The 21,487-nt window shown below is 58.1% G+C and overlaps 1 protein-coding gene across 2 annotated transcripts in view; it reads right to left on the reverse strand.

Annotated features, from left to right (window-relative positions):
* The window catches only part of PAMR1 (peptidase domain containing associated with muscle regeneration 1), a 42,523-nt gene that overhangs the window by 7,690 nt on the left and 13,346 nt on the right, over window positions 1-21,487 (reverse strand). The window contains exons 3-6 of one of the 2 annotated variants that reach the window (XM_008069581.2): window positions 20,766-20,880; window positions 17,286-17,503; window positions 15,851-15,958; window positions 1,241-1,453 (exon numbers count right to left, since the gene is read on the reverse strand). In XM_008069581.2, the coding sequence (XP_008067772.1) occupies window positions 1,241-1,453; window positions 15,851-15,958; window positions 17,286-17,503; window positions 20,766-20,880 (654 nt within the window). The remainder of the gene's footprint in view (window positions 1-1,240; window positions 1,454-15,850; window positions 15,959-17,285; window positions 17,504-20,765; window positions 20,881-21,487) is intronic. The other variant, XM_008069582.2, reaches the window with a different exon arrangement.

Consider the following 21,487-nt stretch of genomic DNA (forward strand, 5'->3'; position numbering starts at 1 on the left):
GCACTCAGGACCCTGCAGTCACGGGGCAGTTCCAAGCCCAGTTCAATTTTGCGGAAGGCTCTCTTTCTTCACAGTGAAAAGGGCCCTTCCCGCCTCTCTTTCCCAATCAGGCCGCCAACCCTCATCTAATTAGCAACTTGGAGAACTCAGGCTGTGTTAATTTGTAAGAGAAGGGTGGACAGAAACCTCCAAGGTCTTATGGGACACTGTTCCCATACTTAATGAAAACCAGATTCAGAGTCTGTGCGGGTGGGAAGCGGCCGCTTCTGGTCCGCGACTAAAGAGGCTTGTTCCTTTCACAAGGTGGTCCCTTTCGCTGCTGTCCATGGCTCAGGCTGTTGACAAACACCCACAAGTGCGGGGTGAAGGCAATTATCTGGATAATCCGGGACAAGGACATGCTTCACTTCCCGGTAAACAGCCGGGTCATGGTGGCCTGCTCCCAGGCCGAGGGGTCCCACCTGGAGCAGCTGGTGAACCCATTCAGCAGGGAGCTCGGATCCCACGGCCGGGGAAGCAAAACCTCCGTACGACGGCCCATCTGTCTGGCTCCAACCCACATGCGAACTCACCTCCCAGGTTCCTGGCTGCCTCGCTCGCGCCGGCCAGTACAAGTCCCTTCTGCCTGCACCTTGCTCTGTCCCGCTGGCTTCCATCCGGATTAACAGCATGGCTCCTCTCCACACCCAAGTCCCTCAGCTCTCCTGATTGGTGCCAACCCCACCCGGCTCCTGCACGGTCCCTGGTCTCTTCTCTCTCTGAACGGGGACAACTCGCCTGTCCTGGGAGTGTCCCTTGAACACCCAAGGGCTTCCTGTCTGCCTCAGCTTCCGGACAGCTCAGCACCATTAGTCCTCCCCGGCAGAGGCTGGTGAGACAGTGCATCTGTCTCCTCTTTTCGTTTCTTGGCTGACTGGCTGTGTGGTGGGATGGACACAGCTGTGTCAGGGTTCGCAAGCGGCCTAGACGCTGCCCCTGGACCCATGTGTTAAACTCTGCCACCTGCCCTGCACTAGACCGCCCTGCTTGAGTACCTTGAGGTGTCGTGGTGTGGGCAAGCCAGTCCTCTTGGGGCCAGAAAAGCAGATATTTGGGGATGGCTTCCAACCACAGAGCTACGCTCGGGTCCAGGAAGCACTTACAGCAGAAAGGCACATTTTCAGGGACTCAAATCATGCTGGGAGCCCCCGGCCCACTAGCATCCTGCATACACCTGCAGGCGGCCCACCAGCCACACTACCTTTGACGCAGATGGGCTGTTTCCCGGACCACTCCCCGCTCTGCTGGCAGGTCCTCTGGTCGTTGCCGCTGAGGACGTAAGAGCCGTTACAGAAGAAGGTGAGGACAGTGCCCACCTTCATGTGGTGTCGATCGGCGAGCCCAGGGCCCCCTGTGACCCTCCTGTGCCCATGGGCTGGGCCCCCGGGGTCCGAGCAGTTCCTCTCTTCAAGGACTGGAGTGGGAGACAGAAGAGAAGGGTACTGTCAGAGCCTGAATCATCCGAGCTGGGCTGGAATCCGTCCATGTCTCAATGGACTAAAAACACAGCCATGCAGAAACATGCTGCAAGACTTCACGGTCAGAAGTGCTAGGGACAAGCCCTCCCCCCAACTCATGTATCATGCTTGAACGGGAATGCCTTTCACTCTATACGTAGGGGGCCTTGACCCCACATCTGGCCCTCGGCGACCTTTCTGTTTCCTCTCACACCATGGGGACCAGGCAGGCTTCGACCAAGTCTGTGTCTCGGCGTGCCCAAGGGGACTGTTTTTGGCAAGGGTGTGTAGCACCTTCATTCTCGAAAATTTGGACAGTGAAGTCACAGAGCTCACACAGAGAACCCAGGGCTAATACGCAATCTCCAGGAACAGACGTGCGCTGAAGGTCCAGGGAAGAAACCGCCAGAGAGCAATGGACTCGCTGGGGAGCCGACTTCCCTGATCTCCAGAGAGGACTTGCCACCCAGCACCCGACATGCATCGCTGAGATGCTTCTGCTCCTTAACTCCCGCAGGGCAGCCGCGAAGCGCAAGTGGTATCAGCAGCCATTCTGAGCACTGAGCAGGACTTCCGGATTTTTTTTTTCTTTTTCTTTTTTTTTCTGACTCAGAGTCTCACTTTGTCGTCCAGGCTGGAGTGTAGGGGCATACTCATGGCCACCCCAGCCTCCACCTGCTAGGCTCAGGCAATCCTTCTGCCTCAGCCTTCCAAGGAGTTGGCATTGCAGGTGTGGGCTACCACACCTGGCCAATTTTTTATTTATTGTAAAGATGAAGTCTTGCCAAGCTGTCCAGGCTAATCTCAAACCCACGGGCTCAGGCAATCCACTCATTCCAGCCTCTCAAAGTGCTAAAATGAATGACAGACTGAGCCACCGAGCCCGGCCTAGGACTTCCGGATTTCTTCTGGAATCTTCTATAGATAGTAAAACATCCTCCTCAAGCCAATTCTGGCACAGAGCTGGACATGGCCTGGCTGAGGACGCGGGTCACCAGACAAGACCTGAGGATGCAGCTCCTTGAAAGAAGACGTGACCTGCCCAAGACCACAGGTCCCCAGATGTGATCTGCCTGAGGACACAGGTCCCTGGAGGATGCCACCCATCGTAACTGAACGGGGGTTTGGGCGCTCCACCAGCCCTCCTGGCTCCTTCCTCACCATCTCTCCAGAGCGCAGGCTCATCCTCACAAACAGTACCTACTCCACGCGGTCCTGCGCTTGGCATGCTTTTTGTTTTGTGATTGCCCCAATCACCCTTCAGACAACTCACTCACTGGCCTCCAGGCAAGAAAAGAATCTCCACCCAGTAACAGCCCTACAGTGTGTGAGAGCTGGAAGTAAATCCACAGCTCTCTTCCATGTCACTTGCAAGTCCGCCACACTAGCCAGGCTGCTGCTTTGTCTGCTCTGAGACTGTCCGCAGACTGCATGGCAGATGATCTGATGATGCTCATGTGCTTTCGGGCCATTTTCCTGGCAGGAGAATCCCAAATCCCCACTTCAAGTACAGAAAGGAGCCCGCTGAGCGAGCTGTTTGAAAACCCTGAGCAGACGCAGGGAGAGCCCAGGGCCTGCTGGGAGGAGGGCCGAGGAAGCCGTCCCTGGCGTCCTTGCGGGGGCTGCCTTCTCTGAGCACAGACTCCCAGGCTGAATGTGGAGCCCAGGTGCCCCCAGGCCCAGGACTGCTGCCATCGCAAGCACACAGCAGGCTGTGCCTGCGTGTCTCAAGTCGTGGCGCTTGTCACCCACATGAAATTCGGGAGCGTCCACAGAAGAATCCGCACCCTTGGCTTCTAGAACGGCTCAGACCCACAGCCTGGGCCTGCCCTCAACAGGACAGCGCTCTGCGTAGCCGCAGACCTGCTCTCCCAGCCCCTCCCCAGGCTGCCTGGCTCCAGCGGGCATCTGAGTCCACGGCCAGGCGCCTGTGAGAGGGCTCTGGTCTGTGCCATTCACAAGGCACCCTGAGAGGACAACAGTAGATTTAGGTTAAGAGCATGCTATTGAGAGACCCAAAGAAACTTTTAAAAAAACACCATATTTGTTGTAAAAGTAGCGTTTAGTTCACTATATTTCATATATCCCCACCTCATGTTTACTATATATTTTGTGTATTCCTACCTCATGTATTTTATGAAATCTTAGTATTTTAAATTCTACCTCAGATGAAATCTTAGTACTTTAAATCCTACCTCAGATCCCGTAGAATTAGGCATATGTCGGGTGCCGGGTCGTGACCAATTATGTAATGGCGTAAGTAGTGTTTGTGTTTAGAGCTCTTGGGTTAAGCATTGTCAGCCCCAAATTAGTAGGCTAACTGCTGCTTTTACAACGGGATGTAAATGATAAAGCGATAAGCCCCTTTCAGACATTCCTACAAGGTGGCAGCAGACTCAGAGGTGCCAGCTGCTCTCTATCACCGGTTTTTATCCCAGTGATAATTTACACGCAGTGGCTATGTAAACCTCAAGGGAACAAAGACTTTTATAAAAGAAACCGCCTTGCTATAATACTCTTGTGATATTTTATAAATTCCCAGAATTAGTATATGAATTTCTACCCCACATTCACTGTATGTGTTTGCAGCATTCATATTTAAAACTTTGTTAAGTTTTTAATTTAAAACTTGGTTAAGCTTTTGTTGTCCCATAATGGCCATGTTATCTTATGTAAATGTTAATTTAAGCAAACAAGCTTTCCTAAGCATACCTTGGGATGGAAACTTAAAGGGCTAATGTAACCCTTTGCCTGCTGGCTCAGGTTACTTCATACACAGGGACTGCATGGACCTAACTTATCTAACATTCCACTCTGCCCATTAAGTGGGTTTCTGTCAATCACGGACAGCACCCACCAATACCAAGTGTTCCCGTACCCATTAGGAGAAATTACCCAATCATGTAAAATCAAGTTTAAAGTTCTTTCCCCTCCCTCTGTAATTGTGCATAAAAACTGCTTGCCATTGTGAATCAGGGCTCTGGTCCATGAAGCCTCTACGGGCTTCATGCGTGAGCCCAGACTCGAGCCTGAATAAAGACCCTCGTGTGTTTGCATCAGAGCTGGCTCTTTGTGGTCTCTATCTCTCTCATTAGAGTCCCGGGTTCAACAACCCCCCTCCATGTTAGCTTTGAGGGAGCTCACAGCCAGGGAAGCTGGGTGGCGTATAAGGCCAGTCCTGGGACATAGGGAGGCACGCCTTACCGCAGCCCCGGGAGCCTCAGCGGATGAGAGAGGCTTTCACCTGTGGCTGCCACAGTCAGTCTTTCTCCCCTTGGGCAAATGTGCTCCCATGGCCCGCAAAGCTCACCCCGCCCCAGCGGGGCACAAGGTCCCTGGGGAACACAGGCCTGCCACAGTTAACATGGGTTTCACCAGCGGGAACCCTGGTGGGGGCTTGAGCCCTCAGAAAATAAAGACTCAGGACGCCCAGGTCGTTTGCTTCCTTCTGTGAGGAGGCATTGGGAGAAGACATACGGAGACACTGAGGCAGAGTGCACGGGGCCCCTCTGCCTGTGACTGAGGAATGTGGCTGTGTTTCCATAATTCTTGGGGACACACACTTTTATGATCCATCCTTTCTGAAACCAGGTCGCACCTGACGTGCGCCGTTCATGAGGCATCTCGTTACACACAGCCGTCAGTGCCGCCGCTCAGTCCTGACGAGGCCTGGGAACAGAGGGCCACGAGACCCGCCACTCGGCTTCAGGCAGCTGCTTGCGGAATGCCAGCAGGATGCAGTCATGTGATGCTGCCGAGTCAGAACTCGTAGGGGGTGCTCGTGTCCTCCCAGACTCCTGTGTTGAAATCCTGACCCTCAATGTCATGGTGCTGGCGGCGGGGTCTTGAGGGGTGGGGTCATGAGGGTGGAGCCTTGCGAAGGGAACCAGCGCCTGACGCAAGAGGCCCCAGAGAGTCCCTCGTCCTCCTTCTGCCACCCCAGGACACAGAAAGTGACGGCGTCTGTGGCCCAGGAAGGGGGCCTCGCCAGGCAACGTCAATGGCACCTTGGCCTTGGGCTTCCCAGCCTCCAGAGCTGTGAAAATAAATGCTTGTGGCTTAAGGCGCCCAGGCCATGGTATCTGGTTGCAGCAGCCCCGGCTGACTGACACAGAAGGCAGGACTGGACGTCAAGAGAGACATAGACGATAGAAGCAGATTTAGAAAAAGAAAAGTAGCCATCTGTCACCACTTAGAAGTGACTGTCTTGTGTACAGTCAGGGAAATAAAAGGCAAGATCAAGCAGAAACCTTGGAAAAAAGCCAAAGGAAAAATCTGGAACTGAAAGTATAAGGGCAGGAATTTAAAACTCAAGACATGGCTGAAGAGGACAGCTGAGTTGAAAGATGGCTTCAAAGAACACGCTCAGAATGAAGCCCACAGAGACAAAATATGGTACCGGAAAATGCAAGAAATATGGGGACACAGCAAGGAGGGCTAAACATGGACATGACTGGCCTCCAGGAAGGTATACCAATGGTCACTGTACAAATAAAACTTGGGCCTCGCTTTGGTCCCCACTCCGCCTGGTTTGAAGCCAGGTACCCTTCTTGGTGAAGTCCCGGTTTCTGGTCGACCCCTGGGCCCCAGCCACGCTGTCGGCACAGGTGTCTCTTTATCCGGCATGACTGAGCTCAAGGTCGTGTCACTGCATCAGCGCCGGACTTCACCCCTCTCCCCTCATTTGCCCTGCGCTCTCCAAAGCCGTGCTCTCTCCTGGACCGTCTGAAGAGGCCCCGAGGCATCCTCGGCCATCTGTGTGCTCCAGTGTGGGCGTTCACCCAGAGGGCACCTAGGCTGGTGGCACCCGTCAGAGTGCTCCCCAGGGGCAGGGTTCCAAGCGATCATTTTCCCCACTTGTCCTTTTGAAAACCTCTGTCTCCCCGTTGAGGTTCATAGCCCCCTCCTGCTTGGTGTCCGAGGGCTGCGTGTCTTGTCGCCAGTGGGCGGGTACTTTCACGCGAAGCCAGGTGGGAGGTTCAGCATCTCGTTTCTGGCTGGGGGAGCCTGACACTCCTGCTTCCCAGATGGAGCTGCCCTGGAGGAAGAACACCGCACGTCATGTCACCGCTCTCATCCTGGGGACAGACACGCTCGTGTAGCCTGCCCTGACTCGCCGTTGCAGGAACAGAGTGGGATGGAGCCACGTCTCTGCGAGGCTGCTCAGATCACTCTTAAGGAACACTGTCTCTGCTCTTGTTTTCCTCTTTCTTGGGGAGACTGTGTGAGGCAGGCGGCCATGCTGCCTGTGACAAAGCCTGTGTGCCGGCTTGGGATGGTGCTCCCGGTGAGTGCTACTGCCTGCCACGTTGTCCCCAGTGAGGGCGCCATCCCCATCCACATGGTGCTGGCAGCTGGTGCTGGTGCCTCAAACTCGCCATTGGCTTGTGCTGTCCTGCCGGTGTGGGGAGCTGCTGAGCCCCTGGGCGGACCCCCGGGACCCAAGACCGCCAGAGCACTGACCAAGGGCAGTGGGACAAAGAAAGTCAGAGGAATCTCTTCATCTGCAGGCAGGCAGCTGGGGTGGGTGGAGCCAAGGAATCTCTTCATCTACAGGCAGGCAGCCAGGGTGGATGGCACCAACATCTCAAGTGGAGCTCCTGCTGCAGTGAGCCTTGGAGACGTGCTGGGGTTTGAGCACCCAGATTTTCGAGTTTTGTTCTCCCTGCGGGACTCGTTGGAGTCAAGGTCCCCGTCTGACCGTGCACATGTTCCAGCTGAGGCTGCCCGTGGCCAATTAATTGGGGAACCGCTGCTAAGATGAGACCCTGGAAGAGGCCCGAGATGCACCTTACCCGCAGAAGCACCATTTCCCAGTGGGGGTGGCGTCACCCATCTATCGAGGGCCTGGCCAATCGAGAAGGAGGGGAAGGAGGCTGGGCTGTCTCTCTCTGCCTGAGCTGGGCCCCCTGCTGCCCTCTACACTCTTGGTGCTCAGGCCTTCGGGCCTGCGGCTCCAGCCTCCAAGCCCACCACTGCTTTCCAGGGGATGCAGCTATAGACGGCCGACGGTGGGCTTCCAAGCCTGCACAGTGGTGTGAGCAGCACCATGTCTACAGCCAATTCATCCTGTGTCTTGGAGAACGTGACCAAAGCTCCAGAGTCTATCCGGTCAGCTCCCCAGGAGACCCCTCCTGCGATGTCTCAGGCTGGGCTCCCCGAGAGGCTACCTGGGGCAGGCTGGAGTGCAAGGAGTTTATCAGGCAGATACTCAGGAGGATCAGCGGATACTCAGGAGGATAGGGCTAAGACAGAAGTCTGCACTCTGGAGCCAGTGGCCCCCAGGGGCCAGTGAGGCTCCGTGTCACTCAGCAACTCTGGGGACAGCATGGAGCAAGAGACACGAGCCACACCCTGCCAGGACCCCGGTCACTTGCTGGAGGCGACGGGGAGCAGTCAGCCTGCCCACATCAGAGCCCGTGGCCTGCAGCCGAGGCAGTCCAGGCATGGCAGGGCGTGAGACGTGGCATCCGCCAGGTCAGCACAGACCTGGAGCACGCACCATCACGCCCGCTGCCCTTCTCCTCTCAAGAGAGAGAAGGATCTGCAGTTTACAAAACTGAATGTGCAGCATTGTGGCACCCATCCTCCGACAAGGCGGGGGAGCAGGGTCAGAATAGCGCCACCAACGTCCCATCCCCGGTAGTATTGGTCACTGGATGTGAGTTCGCTGTCTCCTACGTTCCAACCCACCCAGGATTTGTTTGTAATTGTTCATGCTCGGCTTCTAAGTTCTTTTATCTTAATTTAATGATGACTAATTATACTCTGCTTGCAGCACATAATTGCAGTGGTTTGCAGCTATTTGCAGAACTATGCGTAAAAAGCCTATGCTTCTTGTTTTGCAGATTTTCTGTTAATGAAATACTGATGACAGCCCCACAACCCCCCCCCCAGCAAAAACACCAAGCCAGGTGCAGTTCTGTCTCTGCAGTTAGAGCGCTTTTCACAGATCTGAGGTTATCTGAGTGTCCAGCTGACGAAACAGATCCAGAGTGGGCAGATTCGTGGTTTGTTGTCCGGCTGGAGGCAGGACCCAGCCGGCGGGAAGCCAGACCCTGTCCTGAGCACACCCTCAGAATCCACCCACCCTCCCTTGTCACCCACATCAGGGGACAACTTGGGACAGATCCTCGGGTCTGTGTCTCCTGAGGCATGGAGGGTTCTGGAAGCCGGGCATCCCCCAGGTCACCGCTTAGAGAAGCCATGGGAGGCCTCTCCCATCCCCTTCACGCTCTCGCAGAGCCTGTGTTTGAGGTCGGTGTCCCTGGACCAAACCACACTCCTCTCCTTCTGGAAAGTCTGTGCCAGCCAGGAGAGGGACACCCTGCTGAGGGAATTCCCACTGACTCCCTTTCATCCCTGTCCAGCCGGCGGGTCCACGCATTACCAGCTCTTGGCTGGGGTGGGGTGGGATGGGGGGAGGCGGTGTCCCCATGAGCCGGTGCTTGGACGGCACACACTGCGAGCTTTTCATCCAGCAGCCATGCAGGGGCTCGGCTCACAATCAGCCTTTTGATCCCATCTCTGTTGTCCTCGGCCTGGTACACAGTGTCTTTCGGACACCCCTTTTCCGGCCCATTTATCCGGGCCGCTGAGGCAGCCTGCGTCGAGTAAGGGCGAGGCTGAGCGTTCTTTGGAGGTCCCGGTCGAGTCGTGCCCTGCTGGGTATCCCGCGGCATCCTGTGGTTCACCCCAATCGGTGCAGGGTCGGAGCCTGTATGGGGTCAGGGACATCCTGCCTCCCCGCTGGCTCTGCTCAACCACACAGTCTTCTTGGGGCGGCCCCAGACTGCAGGTTTCCTGATCGGCCTGTGGTGGGAAATGTCTCCACGTGCTGGGGAAGTGTCCCGTGGTGTTCAGTCGACTTTTCCATGCTGGAAGTGCTGCTGTGCACACGCCCAGCTCCGTGTAGCCTCGGGGAGAGAATGGCCTTGCGGGAGGGTCCCAGGATGCGGCATCCCAGGAGGCCCCATCCCAGGAGACAAGAGACGCTGGGGAGTATCCTCACCTCATCGCTGTCACCAAAGGCCTCCCTGGAGGAAGCTATGGCAGAAGCCACATGGCTCGTGGTGCTCCTGTCTGTCCTCTGTCCTAGAAGGGTAAGATGGGATGGTCTCGTGGCTTTGCAGGGGGAAGGGAAAGCACCAAGCCCCCTCCTCCCAGGGCTGGTGCCTGATGGGCCTCACACACATCTGTCTGGACATGCCTGCAACATGGGGTGACTGGGGGCCCCACCACGTGCTGAGATAGGCTCACGCTGGCACGGCCTGGCTCAAGTGGGGGAGGGCAAGAGGAAACACGCCATTTCAGCAGGTGGCTGCCCACGGAACACCCGTGGTTGTGTGAAGGTGAAGAGGAGGCTTTTGTCTTCTGGGAGGGGAGGAGGGTAGTGCTGCCACAGGGAAGGGCCTTATGGAGAGGGGCCTCTGAGCCCTGCTGAGAGCCGGTGTCCCCCCGGGGCTGTGGCAGGACACCGCCTCCTCCCGAGGAGGCTCTCACTGGTCACCCTCGGGACCCAGGCAAGGAGCGACCAGGTGCCAGCCAAGCTTAGCCACGCAAGGGGGTCAGGCCTTCGCACACCCACCTTGGGGTTCACACGTCCTCTCTGTGGCTGGAAGGCTGTCTGTGCTACAATGATTGCTGAGTGCGTGACCCCCCCAGGACCCCGGCCTTCACGAGACACAGCCACGCTCTGGCCCGGAGGCACAGGCCCGGGAGCTTGGTGGAGCACACGTAAGATGTCACATGGTCTGTGTGGATGCAAGCTCACCCAACAAGCATTGACCTGACGGAAGGAAAACTTTTCCCCGAAAGTACACACACACACACACACACACACACACACACACACACATCCTTGATGGCTGCACACCCCAGGGTTGACCGCTGGGAACACCAGGGAGGCTTTGGAGAGTGGCTTCCATGCTGGGGAAGGCAGGGGCAGTCCCAGGCGGGCTGTGAGACAACAGGGTCCCCAGTGCACAGGTCTCTGGGCAACAGGCCCTGAAGGCACAGGCTGCCGAGAGCCTGTGAGTGAGAATGCCGGCCCCCCTGGACCCACCCTCGCCCTCACACCCTCCCAGGACAGAGTGGCCTGCCCTTTTCCTGTCTCTCTAACAAAACGCCAGAGGCAGCTCCAAGGCCCCGTGCCTAGGGCAGCCGCAGGGTCGGCACACAGCCACACCGCACCCTGAACAGGGACTCCATGAGAGCGGCAGCTGCCAGGCCACACGACCCTGGGACCGCCTGCTCTGGCCTCTGATGTCGGCTTCCCCCACACTGCTCCCTCATGCCTTTCACCAGCCCCGCTCTGCACTGTCCGGGCCACAGAGGCTCCCGGGTCACCGTGTGCAGTGGGGCGGGGGGAGGGAGTCCCTGGGTCCAGGGTCTCCTTGATGACACTGCACCATCTGCTTGTCCTTGCTGGCATGTGGGCCGGCCGACAGAGGACACGCAGAGGTCTTGGGAGCATCTCCTCAGCCCCGCCCCGTGGGTGGCTTGTCACCCTTTGGTCGTAGAAACCAGTGCTGTCATCCTGAGCCCTTACCCGGGAGCCCCTACTTCCTGCCACACCTTTAAACGGCTGTAACATAGAGCCAGAAGCAGCAGTGGGAACAGTGGCCCTTGGCTCAGCTCGGGCCTCACACACATCAGTTCATCAGTCCCAGCCCCTCTGAGAGGGATCGGGTATTATTTTTCTGGCCTTTATAAACGGGGAACCTGAGGCTCATAGGAGCCAAGTGACTTGCTGAAGGCCATGTGGCCAGCAACTTGCGGACTCAGCGTTACATGGGTCTGGGATTCATGGGATTCCAGTGTCTCCACCCAGGCAAGCTCTCTTCTGATGGACAAGACGCACCTGGCCTCTCACATCAGGGACGAGAGCCATCAGGCTGTGGAAAGGCAGGAATGATTCTGTTTCACTGCCTCCCACAGGGAATCCCAGGCAGCTGACGACCGTCCCTCCAGCTCGCGGCCTGTGATCTATCCATGTGTGCTGGAGACAGCAGCGACCCTCCAGAGGTCCCTGTGCGTCCCACCCTTCAGCCTTTCTGAGAAAACCCAGGGCTCCTCACCATGCAGGCGCACAAAGGCGGTCACACGCACACAAAGGCAGTCGCCTTTGAAGCCCCTGTGTCAAGTGTGCCCCCAGCTCTTTCTTCCCAGGCCTGGGGACAGGCCAGTGGAAAGTTCCCGAGACTCCAGGCCCCCTGAGACTTGCTGGTTCCCCTTTAACTGGGGAGGCCGGGTGTTTGCTAAAGGCGTGTCAGAGCCCAGAGCTGTTTCATCGCCTTCATTGGGATGCAGGGGACCACCGGCAATGGGGCCAGGGAACAAAGCGGCATGGAAACCAGGGCCGGACGCCGAATCCTTGCTTTTCAAAACAAGACTCCGACCATTTGCGCAAAGACTCATTCTACTGTTGTGCGCCTCACAAAGAGGCAGGAAACTTCAGAGGGAAGACGCCTGGTTTCCTACACGGTGGCCGGGGAGGCTTGGCCGGAGTTGCCAGGAGGCCACGCCCCTTGTTCTGTGTCCGTGGGGGTCACCCCAGGTGGGGAGTGTTTCTCCTCCTTGGAAGAGTTGGGGAAAGTGATCGGGGGGCCTCACGCCCTTGGGACGCTGGACTTGGTCCGCCCCCTCTCCCATCCTTTGTCTAATTTCCCACCAAATTTTCCAAGACTCGCCCAACTGGAGTTCCTTGCAAAGAATTGGTTTCCTGCCTGTAGGGACAGACCTTGGTTCCTGCAACCAGGTCTCACATCCACTCCGAGGACAGGTGCATAGGTGACTGGCTCATCCTGTCAGCTGGCACTGCCTTCCAGGGATCCTCACCACAGCTCTCACTGGTGAAGGGTGTGCGTCCTGTGACCCTGCAACTCAGCCTCCAAGAAGTGACCCCAGCAGTGTGAACAGAGACACACGCCGGGAGAGGCATTGCCGTCACCTTATGACAGCACAGCGCAGCCGTCGCCTGTCTGCCTCAAGGACACAGATGAGGACGTGCTTAGACATCCATCTGTACAGCGAACTCTCAGTTGTCATGTTTACAAGTGAGCTTCCACAAGGACTGACCTGGAAAAAATATCCGTGGCACAGGCAAAGAAAATATGTTGGAAAGTTGTGTGTGTGCCTTACCCACTCTTGTTTAAAACAGGGTTTCTTGTCACAGCACTACTGACGGTGGGCCGGATAGCTCCTTGCTGGGGACCTCTGTGCCCTGCAGGATGGCCTCTGCCCACCAGAGGCCAGCAGCACCCACCTGGGGATAACAGCCAACACCATTCCCAGACAGGGCCTGATGTCCCCTGAGGTGGGCACGGAGAGCAGCATCGCCACCATTGTTTAAAATAATGACATACAGGCTGCCTGTCAGTCTAGCACTTTGGGAGGCTGAAGCAAGGGGATTGCCAAGCCCGCGGGTTGGCAAAACCTTGTCTCTACAATAAATTAAAAATTAACTGGACATGGTGGTGCCCACCTGTAGTTCCTGCTACTTGGAAGGCTGAGGCAGAAGGATCACCAGAGCCCAGCAGTTCTTCCCAGCAGGTCGATGCTGGGGTAGCTGCGAGTTTACCATTGCTCTTCAGCCTAGGTGACAGAGTGAGACTCCAACTCAAAAGTAAATAAACAATGACATATAGTCAGGTACAGCAACACATGCCCGTCGTCACAGCTCCTTGGAGGCTGAGGTAGGAGATTCACTGGAGATAAGCCCAGGAAACATAGGAAGACTCATCTCAAAAATAATAATAATATGCTGTCATGCAGACAACACAGGCTTGCATGCCACAGAAGACAGTCTGGAAGGACATTCCCCAAGTTGTAGCTGTGGCTCCCTGGGAACCAGGACTGGCCAGCAAGAGCAATGCCCTCTTTTTATGGTAGACACCTCTGTGCTATATGATTGTGGGGAGAAGTGCGTATTTCTGCTATTAAGTAGGAATCTGCCCCTCCTCCACCCCACTCCCAGGCCAGGAGGGTGGGAAGGAGGCTGGTCCCAAGGGACTGTCCACCAGGACTCCGCTGGGAACAGGGTGTGAACAAGCCCCACCCAGAGGGGAAGGCCTGAGAGCAGCGCCTTGGGACATGTTCTACTGACCCTCGAGTCCCACCATGCCCTCAGCGAGACCCCGACTGCAGTTGTGACCCAGGAGGGGTATGGGCAGCCTGGCCTCTGCCTTTGGATTTGGCAGGGCCAGCGTCCTGCCCTCTGCCTCAATCATCCATCAGCAGCAAGGAGCCCCTGCCTCACCACAGAGACGCAATGAGACCAGGTTGCTGAAGAGGCTTCTGCGAGTCTCCCCTCCCCAGGCCTGGGATGACGTGCCTAAGACAGGGCTCTTGCCAATATTGGCTTCAGTGCTTTGAAAGCTAGTTTTCTAAAAAGCAAGAGCCTGCCCGGGCACAGTGGCTCCCGCCTGTCATCCCAGCACTTTGGGAGGCTAATGTGGGAGGATTGCTTGAGCTCAAGAGTTCGAGGCCAGCCTGGGCAATATAGTAAGACCCTGTCTCTACAGACAATTTTTAAAAAATAAAAACAAACCAAAGGCTGGGTCCACTATGGGTGCCTGAGAGTTTGGAGAGCCCTAATGCTTGCATCTCTTCCTAACTTTGAAAGACCCTCCTCCGGTAGATTTGTCGAGCTTGCTGGTAGACTCAAGAGGAAACAGGAGAGACACTTTCTTCCTCAGTTTTTCTTTTCTGGTCAACAGATGCTCTGGAACAAGGTCCAGATCTCCTCGGACGCTGTGAGGTAAAGCGCCAGGGCCCGCTGTGTGATGCCCCCATGGAGTGGGCACTCATGCTGAGTTCCCTGAAGGAAAAAACCTAGACCCGACAGAAAACGGAAGGCCCCAGTTCCCGGTGATGCTCCCAGACGCGTGTACTGGGTCCTCCTGCCACACCCATGCACGCCGTGGGGATTGCAGGTGTGGACGACATTCTGGATGCCAGAGGAAGTGTCCTGCCCATCCGGCGGGTGTTTCGGTGACTTGAGACAGTGCAGACCGAGTGCAGGTCCGTCCTCAGCGACCCTCTCCACATCTTGCCTCAGGCCCATGTCTTTCCTGAGAGAATAACGACGCTGAGACAAGCGCTTGCCATCATGATCCATACGGGAATACTTTAATTCCTGTCATCGGGGCTACTTTGTTATCCCCAGTTTGTTATCCGACGTGTGGAGCCTTGGCCCGGCTTCCTCAGGGCATCTGACATGCGTGGGGATGTGGATTCTCCTTCCACTCACTCTCTGCCCGTAGAGCCCCAGTTGCGGCCCTCGTGGAAGACGCCTCCCTTTCTCTTCCCTCTGCGTCTGGCGGCAGCCCCTGCTGCTGTCGAGGCTCAAGATTCCACACATGCTCCAGAAATGAGACATGCACTTTTCTCCCATCTGCCTGACACGCCACGTGGCAGACTCGGAGGAGGCGGGTCACGAGACAGGATGTGCTTTTCCCCTGGAGCAGAGTCAACCTCACCTGAACGGAGGAGGCTTCCTGAGCTCAGCGCACGCTGGAGACCCAAGATCCGTGCTGAGTGCAGGGGAGCATCCATGCCGATGAACTCAAACACACATGGCCCCTAGAGAATGCCAATGTCCAGGTCCTGAATGGCCACAAGGCACCCGTGAGTGCTCCTTACCGGCAGCTGAGGTGGGCACGGTGGGCGCTGCACCCTGGGCTCTGTACACTGTTTGCAGGAGCACGTCCTCTCCCAGCCTGAGGCTAGTTACCTGGGACTCTCTTCCACAGAACTGCCTGGCGCCACAGGCACCTACGGCCACACGCAGGGAGGCGTGTCCTCCTCCCCAGGCCCCGAGAGACAGTCGACCCTCAATCATCGTCTGCACGTCCCAAAGCACCGCATGTCTACAGAATGGTCATGTCACGTGTCACACACTCCAGGACACTCAGCCTCACAACGCAGGGCCTGAGACCCTCAGGAGATGGGGCCGGTGGCCACCAGCACCTCTCCCAACCTCACCGCTGGCTGAGGGAGTAGCAACCCCTTGGAGCCCAACCCTCCGTGGCACTGTAGGACAGACAGCTCCTTCTCAGGGTTCTGGTGCTGTCCTCGGCACTCAAGGCTGCGTGTCCACACCTTAGGATGGACAGACTCATTCCTAGGCCCGTCCTCCATGTCCCGGGTCTGTCCTAGGCCCTTGAGGCCTCTTTGTTCTGAAAGTGTGTGTAGCCAGTGGGGGCTGATATCTGTAGGCAAGCCTGGGGGCTCCAGGCCCCTGACCCAGAGGCAGTGCAGCCCTCTGGGACCCTTGGTGGAGTGCTCGCATCCCACCGCCTTGGACAGGCCCGTGAGCCACTGCCCCCTCCCCCACAGCGAGGCACACTCACGGTCTTCGCAGCGCCGCCCAGTGTAGCCCGCCAGGCAAGCACACCTGTAGGACCCAGCTCCATCTGGGACGCAAGTGCCATCGTGCATGCACGGGGAGGAGGAACAGGCTGCAAGAGAAGAGGTGGGGTTGGCGGCGTGGCTGCTGACGGCCACAGCCCACACCGGGAGGCTGCCACATTGCTGGGGCCCTCCTGGGACTTGGACTCCTGCTGCTTTCCTGGGACCACCACCCAAGAACGCCCCGACAGTCCCTCAGTGGGTGTCACACATGGTGGAGCCTGTCTGACACGTGCGAAGGCCCCAGAAGTACACACGAACCCCCCAGCCCGAGAGACATGGCAGATACTAAGGCGGCATGGAGTCACACTGCCATCTCTCCAAAGAACACAGTGAGGAAAGCCACCCCGGGGACAGCAGGCCACCCATCGGAAGCATGCAGCACCCAGGTACGGGGGCCACAGTGGGAAGGCATCCTCGTGACACTCACTGAGAGCCACCAAACGTCCTTCTACCAACGTCAGTGCCCTGGGATGCTGACGTGTGGGTGTCCCACCAGATGACGGCCACGGGCCACATGCACTGCGGCACTGCAGTGTCTAGTGGGTGTCCCTCTAGATGAGGACCCTGGGCTCACGTGTGCTGGGGATGCTGCAGCTCCCAGTGGGTTCCCTCTAGATGAGGCCTCTTGACCGGCGTGTGCCGGGGACCTTGCAGCACCCAGTGGGCTTACCCTGACCTCTCCTGGCAGCTGTCAGGGTTGCTAAGAACATTCACACTCTTCAGTCGTTCAGACCCTGAACCCCCATCCTTTAGGCATCCTGGGGACGACTTTGCTGGGAAACTCCCTGGGCAACTTGGGCCTGCGTGCCACCCACCTGTCCACATCCACTCAACCGGTGCCGAATGCGTCCTGGCCCAGAGCCACAGTTCGCACAGCAACTGTCATGCCTTCCCGTGTGACAACTGTGCCCCACACCTCCTGTGTTATCCCCCAGGCCTCCCTAGCAGAGCAGGATCTGTTGCTACGTCCTTGCCACTAATGGGGAAACTGAGGCCCCGAGGAGGAGAGCTCACGCAGGGCCCACAGCTGAATCTGCTGGGAGTCCACAGCCCTTGCCCTTGGCCACAAGCACCCGCTCGGGCGAGCGCTGGAGCCTCCCCGCATGGGTGTAGGCCCCTGGTTCTGCCCCACAGCCGGGCGACTCGGTGAGTCACCTGGCCTCTCTGTGCTCCCGCCTCCCCCACCTGCACAAGGAGATCGCCACCCCCTCTCCGGCCCCAGGCGGGCTCGTCTGTCCCTCTCCCGTGTCTCCGGCTTTGGAGAATGCAGCAGGCCGGGTTTGATCAAGGCCGAGTGGGAGCAAGGGAGGCCGGGGGAGGAATCTATCTGGAGACTGAGGGGGGCCCGACGCCCTGGGGACCCACAGCCTTCACCTGTGACCTCCTCAAACACGGCATGGAAGCCGTCGAAGTTCTTGGAGCCGTCAGAGCGGAAGAGCATGTGGAGGGAGGAGCCCGTGCTGCGGATGGGGGATGGCCGCTCGTTGCCACAGAAGCGCCTGATGATCCGCCCATCGCTGCCATCTCCGTCCCGGACCTCGACGAAGTCATACTGGCACGTGTAGTCGAACTCCAGGCTCAGCATGACAAACCTGCGGGGGAGGGACGAGTGGGCCTCTGCCACCCAGGACTGGGCGTGCTTGAGGCCAGAGCGGGGTGGGTCTGGGGGCGGAGCTGCCCTCGGCCTGGTCTAACATGGCGGAGGTGCCTGAGTGCACGCGGAGGCTCCACGTGGCCCCCTCCCGCCCCCAACTCCCGGCTGGCGTGGTTGCTTCCTTCCCGTACTCAGGCCTGAGCTTAAGCACCCCCCGAAGAGGCCCTGGCCGCTCCAGAGGTGAGCCTGGCTTTCCTTGCGATGTAGACACGAACTTTAATTCTGATTTTATCTCTTGGACTCTTCTTCTTGGCCCATCTCTGCCATGAGCCTTCAAGCCCCTTAGGGGCAGGTGGGGCGTCCGTCTCTAACTTTGCTTCCATAGTGCCCTGCACAAAGGGTGCCACAGACACTGTTGGATGGCCGGCCGGCCAGACACCGACCGCAACATCCAGATGGAGGGCGAATGCTTTGCAGGGTGAGGAAAGGAAAAATCCTCTGCACATGCCCCTGTGCGACGGAAGGACCAGGTCACTTTCTTCTGGCTATCAATCATCCTCATGCCCGAGGGCAGAGAAATCAGCACAGAGCCAGAAGTTCAGGGCTAAGGAGACCGGGCACACCCATGCTCCTCTAAAGGGGGTCTCGGGATTGGAGACACAGGGCCACGTCAGATCGGCAAATCCACACAAGCCCACGCAAGAGGGTAGCAGCCATGGCCCAGGCCGGGAGCCACAGAGCCGGCCCGGGATTCCCCAGGGATGCCAAGGGCCAGTCTCCCAAGGTCTCCGCCTCCATGCTCTGCAGAAGACGTGGAAACAGGCGGAGGCTCATGACATCTGCCGGAACCCTTGGGCTCAGGACGCTTCTACCACCCAGGGTGGAAGCCATGTGTCCAGCCCGGGGCCCTGGGATGTGGTGGTACCAGCCCTTTCTGGATGCTCTCCAAGGTCCTCAGAGTGGAAACCCGGGGGCGGGGTGTCATCGCTGTTTACTTCACAGAAAGCAGAGTCCTCCGACTTCGAGGACATCAGCCGCCCCACCCAGACACCACCATCACTCGCTTCAGTCACTGGACTCACAGCTCCTCTCGGCCTCTGAAGAGAGAGGATGAGGAGAGATCCCCACCCGCCGGGCCGCAGCCCTTCCTGAGGCTGAGAGGAGACCTCGTGGCTGCAACCGCATTCACGTAGTCATTCATTTGTTCACTTACTGAGCGTGTGTGGGGGCCGGATCTGTGCCGGGCATGGTCTCTGTCCCAGGGGCTGCCAGCAGGGCCCCGACGGCCAGCTGGATACACGCCTGCCCTCATGGGGAGAGGTCTGATGTGGGAGACAGAGATGGACCAGGAGACCAGAAGCGCACGGATCCCAGAGCACAGTGTGGTCCAAGGAAAGCAGACAGGAGCACCGGGGTGGTGGGCGGGGCGGGTTCTGATGCAGGCGGCCAAGGACGTGGCTAAGGGGTGCCGTGGAGCTGGCCACGTGAGTCCCAAAGGGTGGAGCCAGCGGGGATCTGTCCATGCAAATGCTCCAAGGTGGCAGGGGTGCTACAGGCGGTGAGGGAGGGAGGGACGTGTGACGGGGCCAGGAGGAAGATCCTGCCTGGTGGGAAATTTGGGCTATATTAAGCCAACAAGAGAAGGGTGGTTGGATCCGGGTTTAGGTCTCTTCTGCAGCGGCTGGGCCTTGGACCCCTGCCCCAAGGCCGAGGAAGCTGAGAAGCCAATACAGAGGCAGGACACATTCAGCTTTTCAGAAGGAAGTGCTTGCGGGCACTTAGAAGCCACAAAGTCCTGGGCAGGTGCAGGCCGGGATGGCAGATCCACACTGTCTACCCAGTGCCAGGCCTGCGTACCACAGCTGGGCTGTGCAGGGCGGTGGAGTCAGCGACTCGCCCGGGGCAAGGCAAGGCGCCGTGTGCATCTGCCCGAGGTCAGGCTCTCAGCACGCACAGGCTCGAAGAACCCTGGATGAAAGAGAAATCCCCGGGGCCTCCCTAGAGCAGGGGCAAGCAGAAGGCCACATGGCGGCTCTGCATCCAAGATAGAGCAGTTGGCCCCACCACTCACTCCAGACTCTGCCAGAGGAGATGGCTGAGCGGGCAGGGGTGGAGGCAGGAGGCCAGTGGGGAGGCCACGGCCGTCCCAGGTTGGGGGGTCTGAGGCGGATGGTGACCAAAGGGACAGAGATGCCCATGAACTTGAGACCCGTTGCGGAGAGAAAGGGGACTTTTGAGATGGTCTAACTGTGGTGGAGAATGGGAAAGGACTCAGGGATGATGCTGGGCTTTGGGCTGAACACGCCATGGCTTTCTCATCGCCACCATGGTCATCCCTCCCCTGAACACACCAGGCTCCCAGAAAACACTCATGAAAGCACGTGCCCCAGAGGACCCAGGACTTCCGTCTTCTCCATCTTCACCCCAGGCTGGAAACAGGAAGAGAAAGCGGACGACGGTCCTGGGGCGCCCAGGGCTGGGAGGGCTTCTCCGCCTCCCTGGCAAGGAAAAGAAAGGTGTTCCCCAGGGCAGAGAAGCTTCGCTGGGGTCAGAGAGCTGTACGTCCCCGACACTTCGTGTGAGCAGAGCCCATCCACCTGGAGTGCACCGAGACCGGTCCAGACCCAGGACGCAGCGGCCCGTGGTCTCAGCGACCAGCACTCCCTGCAGAGTCCACCAGTAGCTACAGTTAGAGGGGTCTGCCTGTTGGGCCGTGGTACAGACTAAATGATTGCAGGATCCCAATTCTGTAAGAAGCCGCTTCTCTTCCACTCGAGGGAGAGCTGGCATGTTCTGTGGGGACGTGTGCTGCTCTGGAGAGTGGCAGTGGCAGCATGAACCTCACTCGAGTCCCAAGTCCCCAGAATGTGAGACCAGCAAGGCCTCATGCCTAGGGGACACCTTCAGCCTCACGTCTAAGGGGATACATCCAGGCCTCGCGCGTTCATATCCTGGTCCCGGGACCCACCCACTGCTGGATGAGCCGGTCTCCTTACAGAGCCCTGGGTGAGGAGACGGATCCTGGCGCTCGCTCTGTGCCTGTTGTCTTTGCGTTTCTCTGTCTGTGGCTGAGTGTCAAGCATCGAGTCACTGTCACGTGGGCCCAGCCCCCCACAGCAGCCCCGGAATACAGGGAATGTGCCAATGCACGTTTCCAGCCTCTAAAAAGAGGCGTGGACAGTCACCCCCAGGGCACCGGGTCCCTGCTCTCTGTGCCGCAGCCATTTCCCGTGACCCAGCCCCCCTCGCCCCGCCCCTACCTCAGCTGGATGATGAACCCGGGCCTGGCATGAATGGTCCACTCACAGCGCGCATTCAGGGGGTAGCCCTCCAGCAGAATCTGGCCCTGCGGGGCGCGCAGAACCTGGCCACAGCCTGGAAGAGGAGGAAAGGTCAGACGTGGATTCAAGGCCGGCAGGAACTGACCGGGAGGTCTCAACGGCCTCTGGGCTCAGCGCACCCGAGAGCAGAGAGTGAAGGGAGGAGGGAGCCTGTGATTCTCAGGACGCTGGCCCTGTGAGGGGCCATTGGTAGAGATTCGCTCACTTAATCCACCAACAGCTTGGGAAGGGAGGGGGCTCCTCCTGGTTTTGTGGCTGGGAAAGCAGAACAGTAACCAGAGTGAACAAACAGCGTCCCGGCCACCAAGTGGCAGAGCAGACACAGACCCAGCTGTGCCCAGATGAGGAGGCCAACCTCTGCTCCTGCCTCCCCAGGCCTGCTGATCACCTCTGCTGCCCTGCACAAAAGGCTCGGAACGCAGACCCTACCTGCTCCAACCAGTCAGAACACCTGTGCGGTGTCCAATGAGCGTCCGTGTCGTAAATGCCCCGCTGGTGCCTGGCACGCAGGGAGAGCGCATCCCGGCCACGCAAACTGGATTGAGGTTTGCACATCTTTCCTTGCCCCCAATTCCTTTTGTTCAAACAAAGTCTTATCAAGACCATCAATTAAAAACAACCCCAGGAATCCAAGAGGGGCT

The sequence above is a fragment of the Carlito syrichta genome, unplaced genomic scaffold, assembly GCF_000164805.1.
Source record: "Carlito syrichta isolate Samal-C Ts95f unplaced genomic scaffold, Tarsius_syrichta-2.0.1 Scaffold312124, whole genome shotgun sequence".
NCBI lineage: Eukaryota > Metazoa > Chordata > Mammalia > Primates > Tarsiidae > Carlito > Carlito syrichta.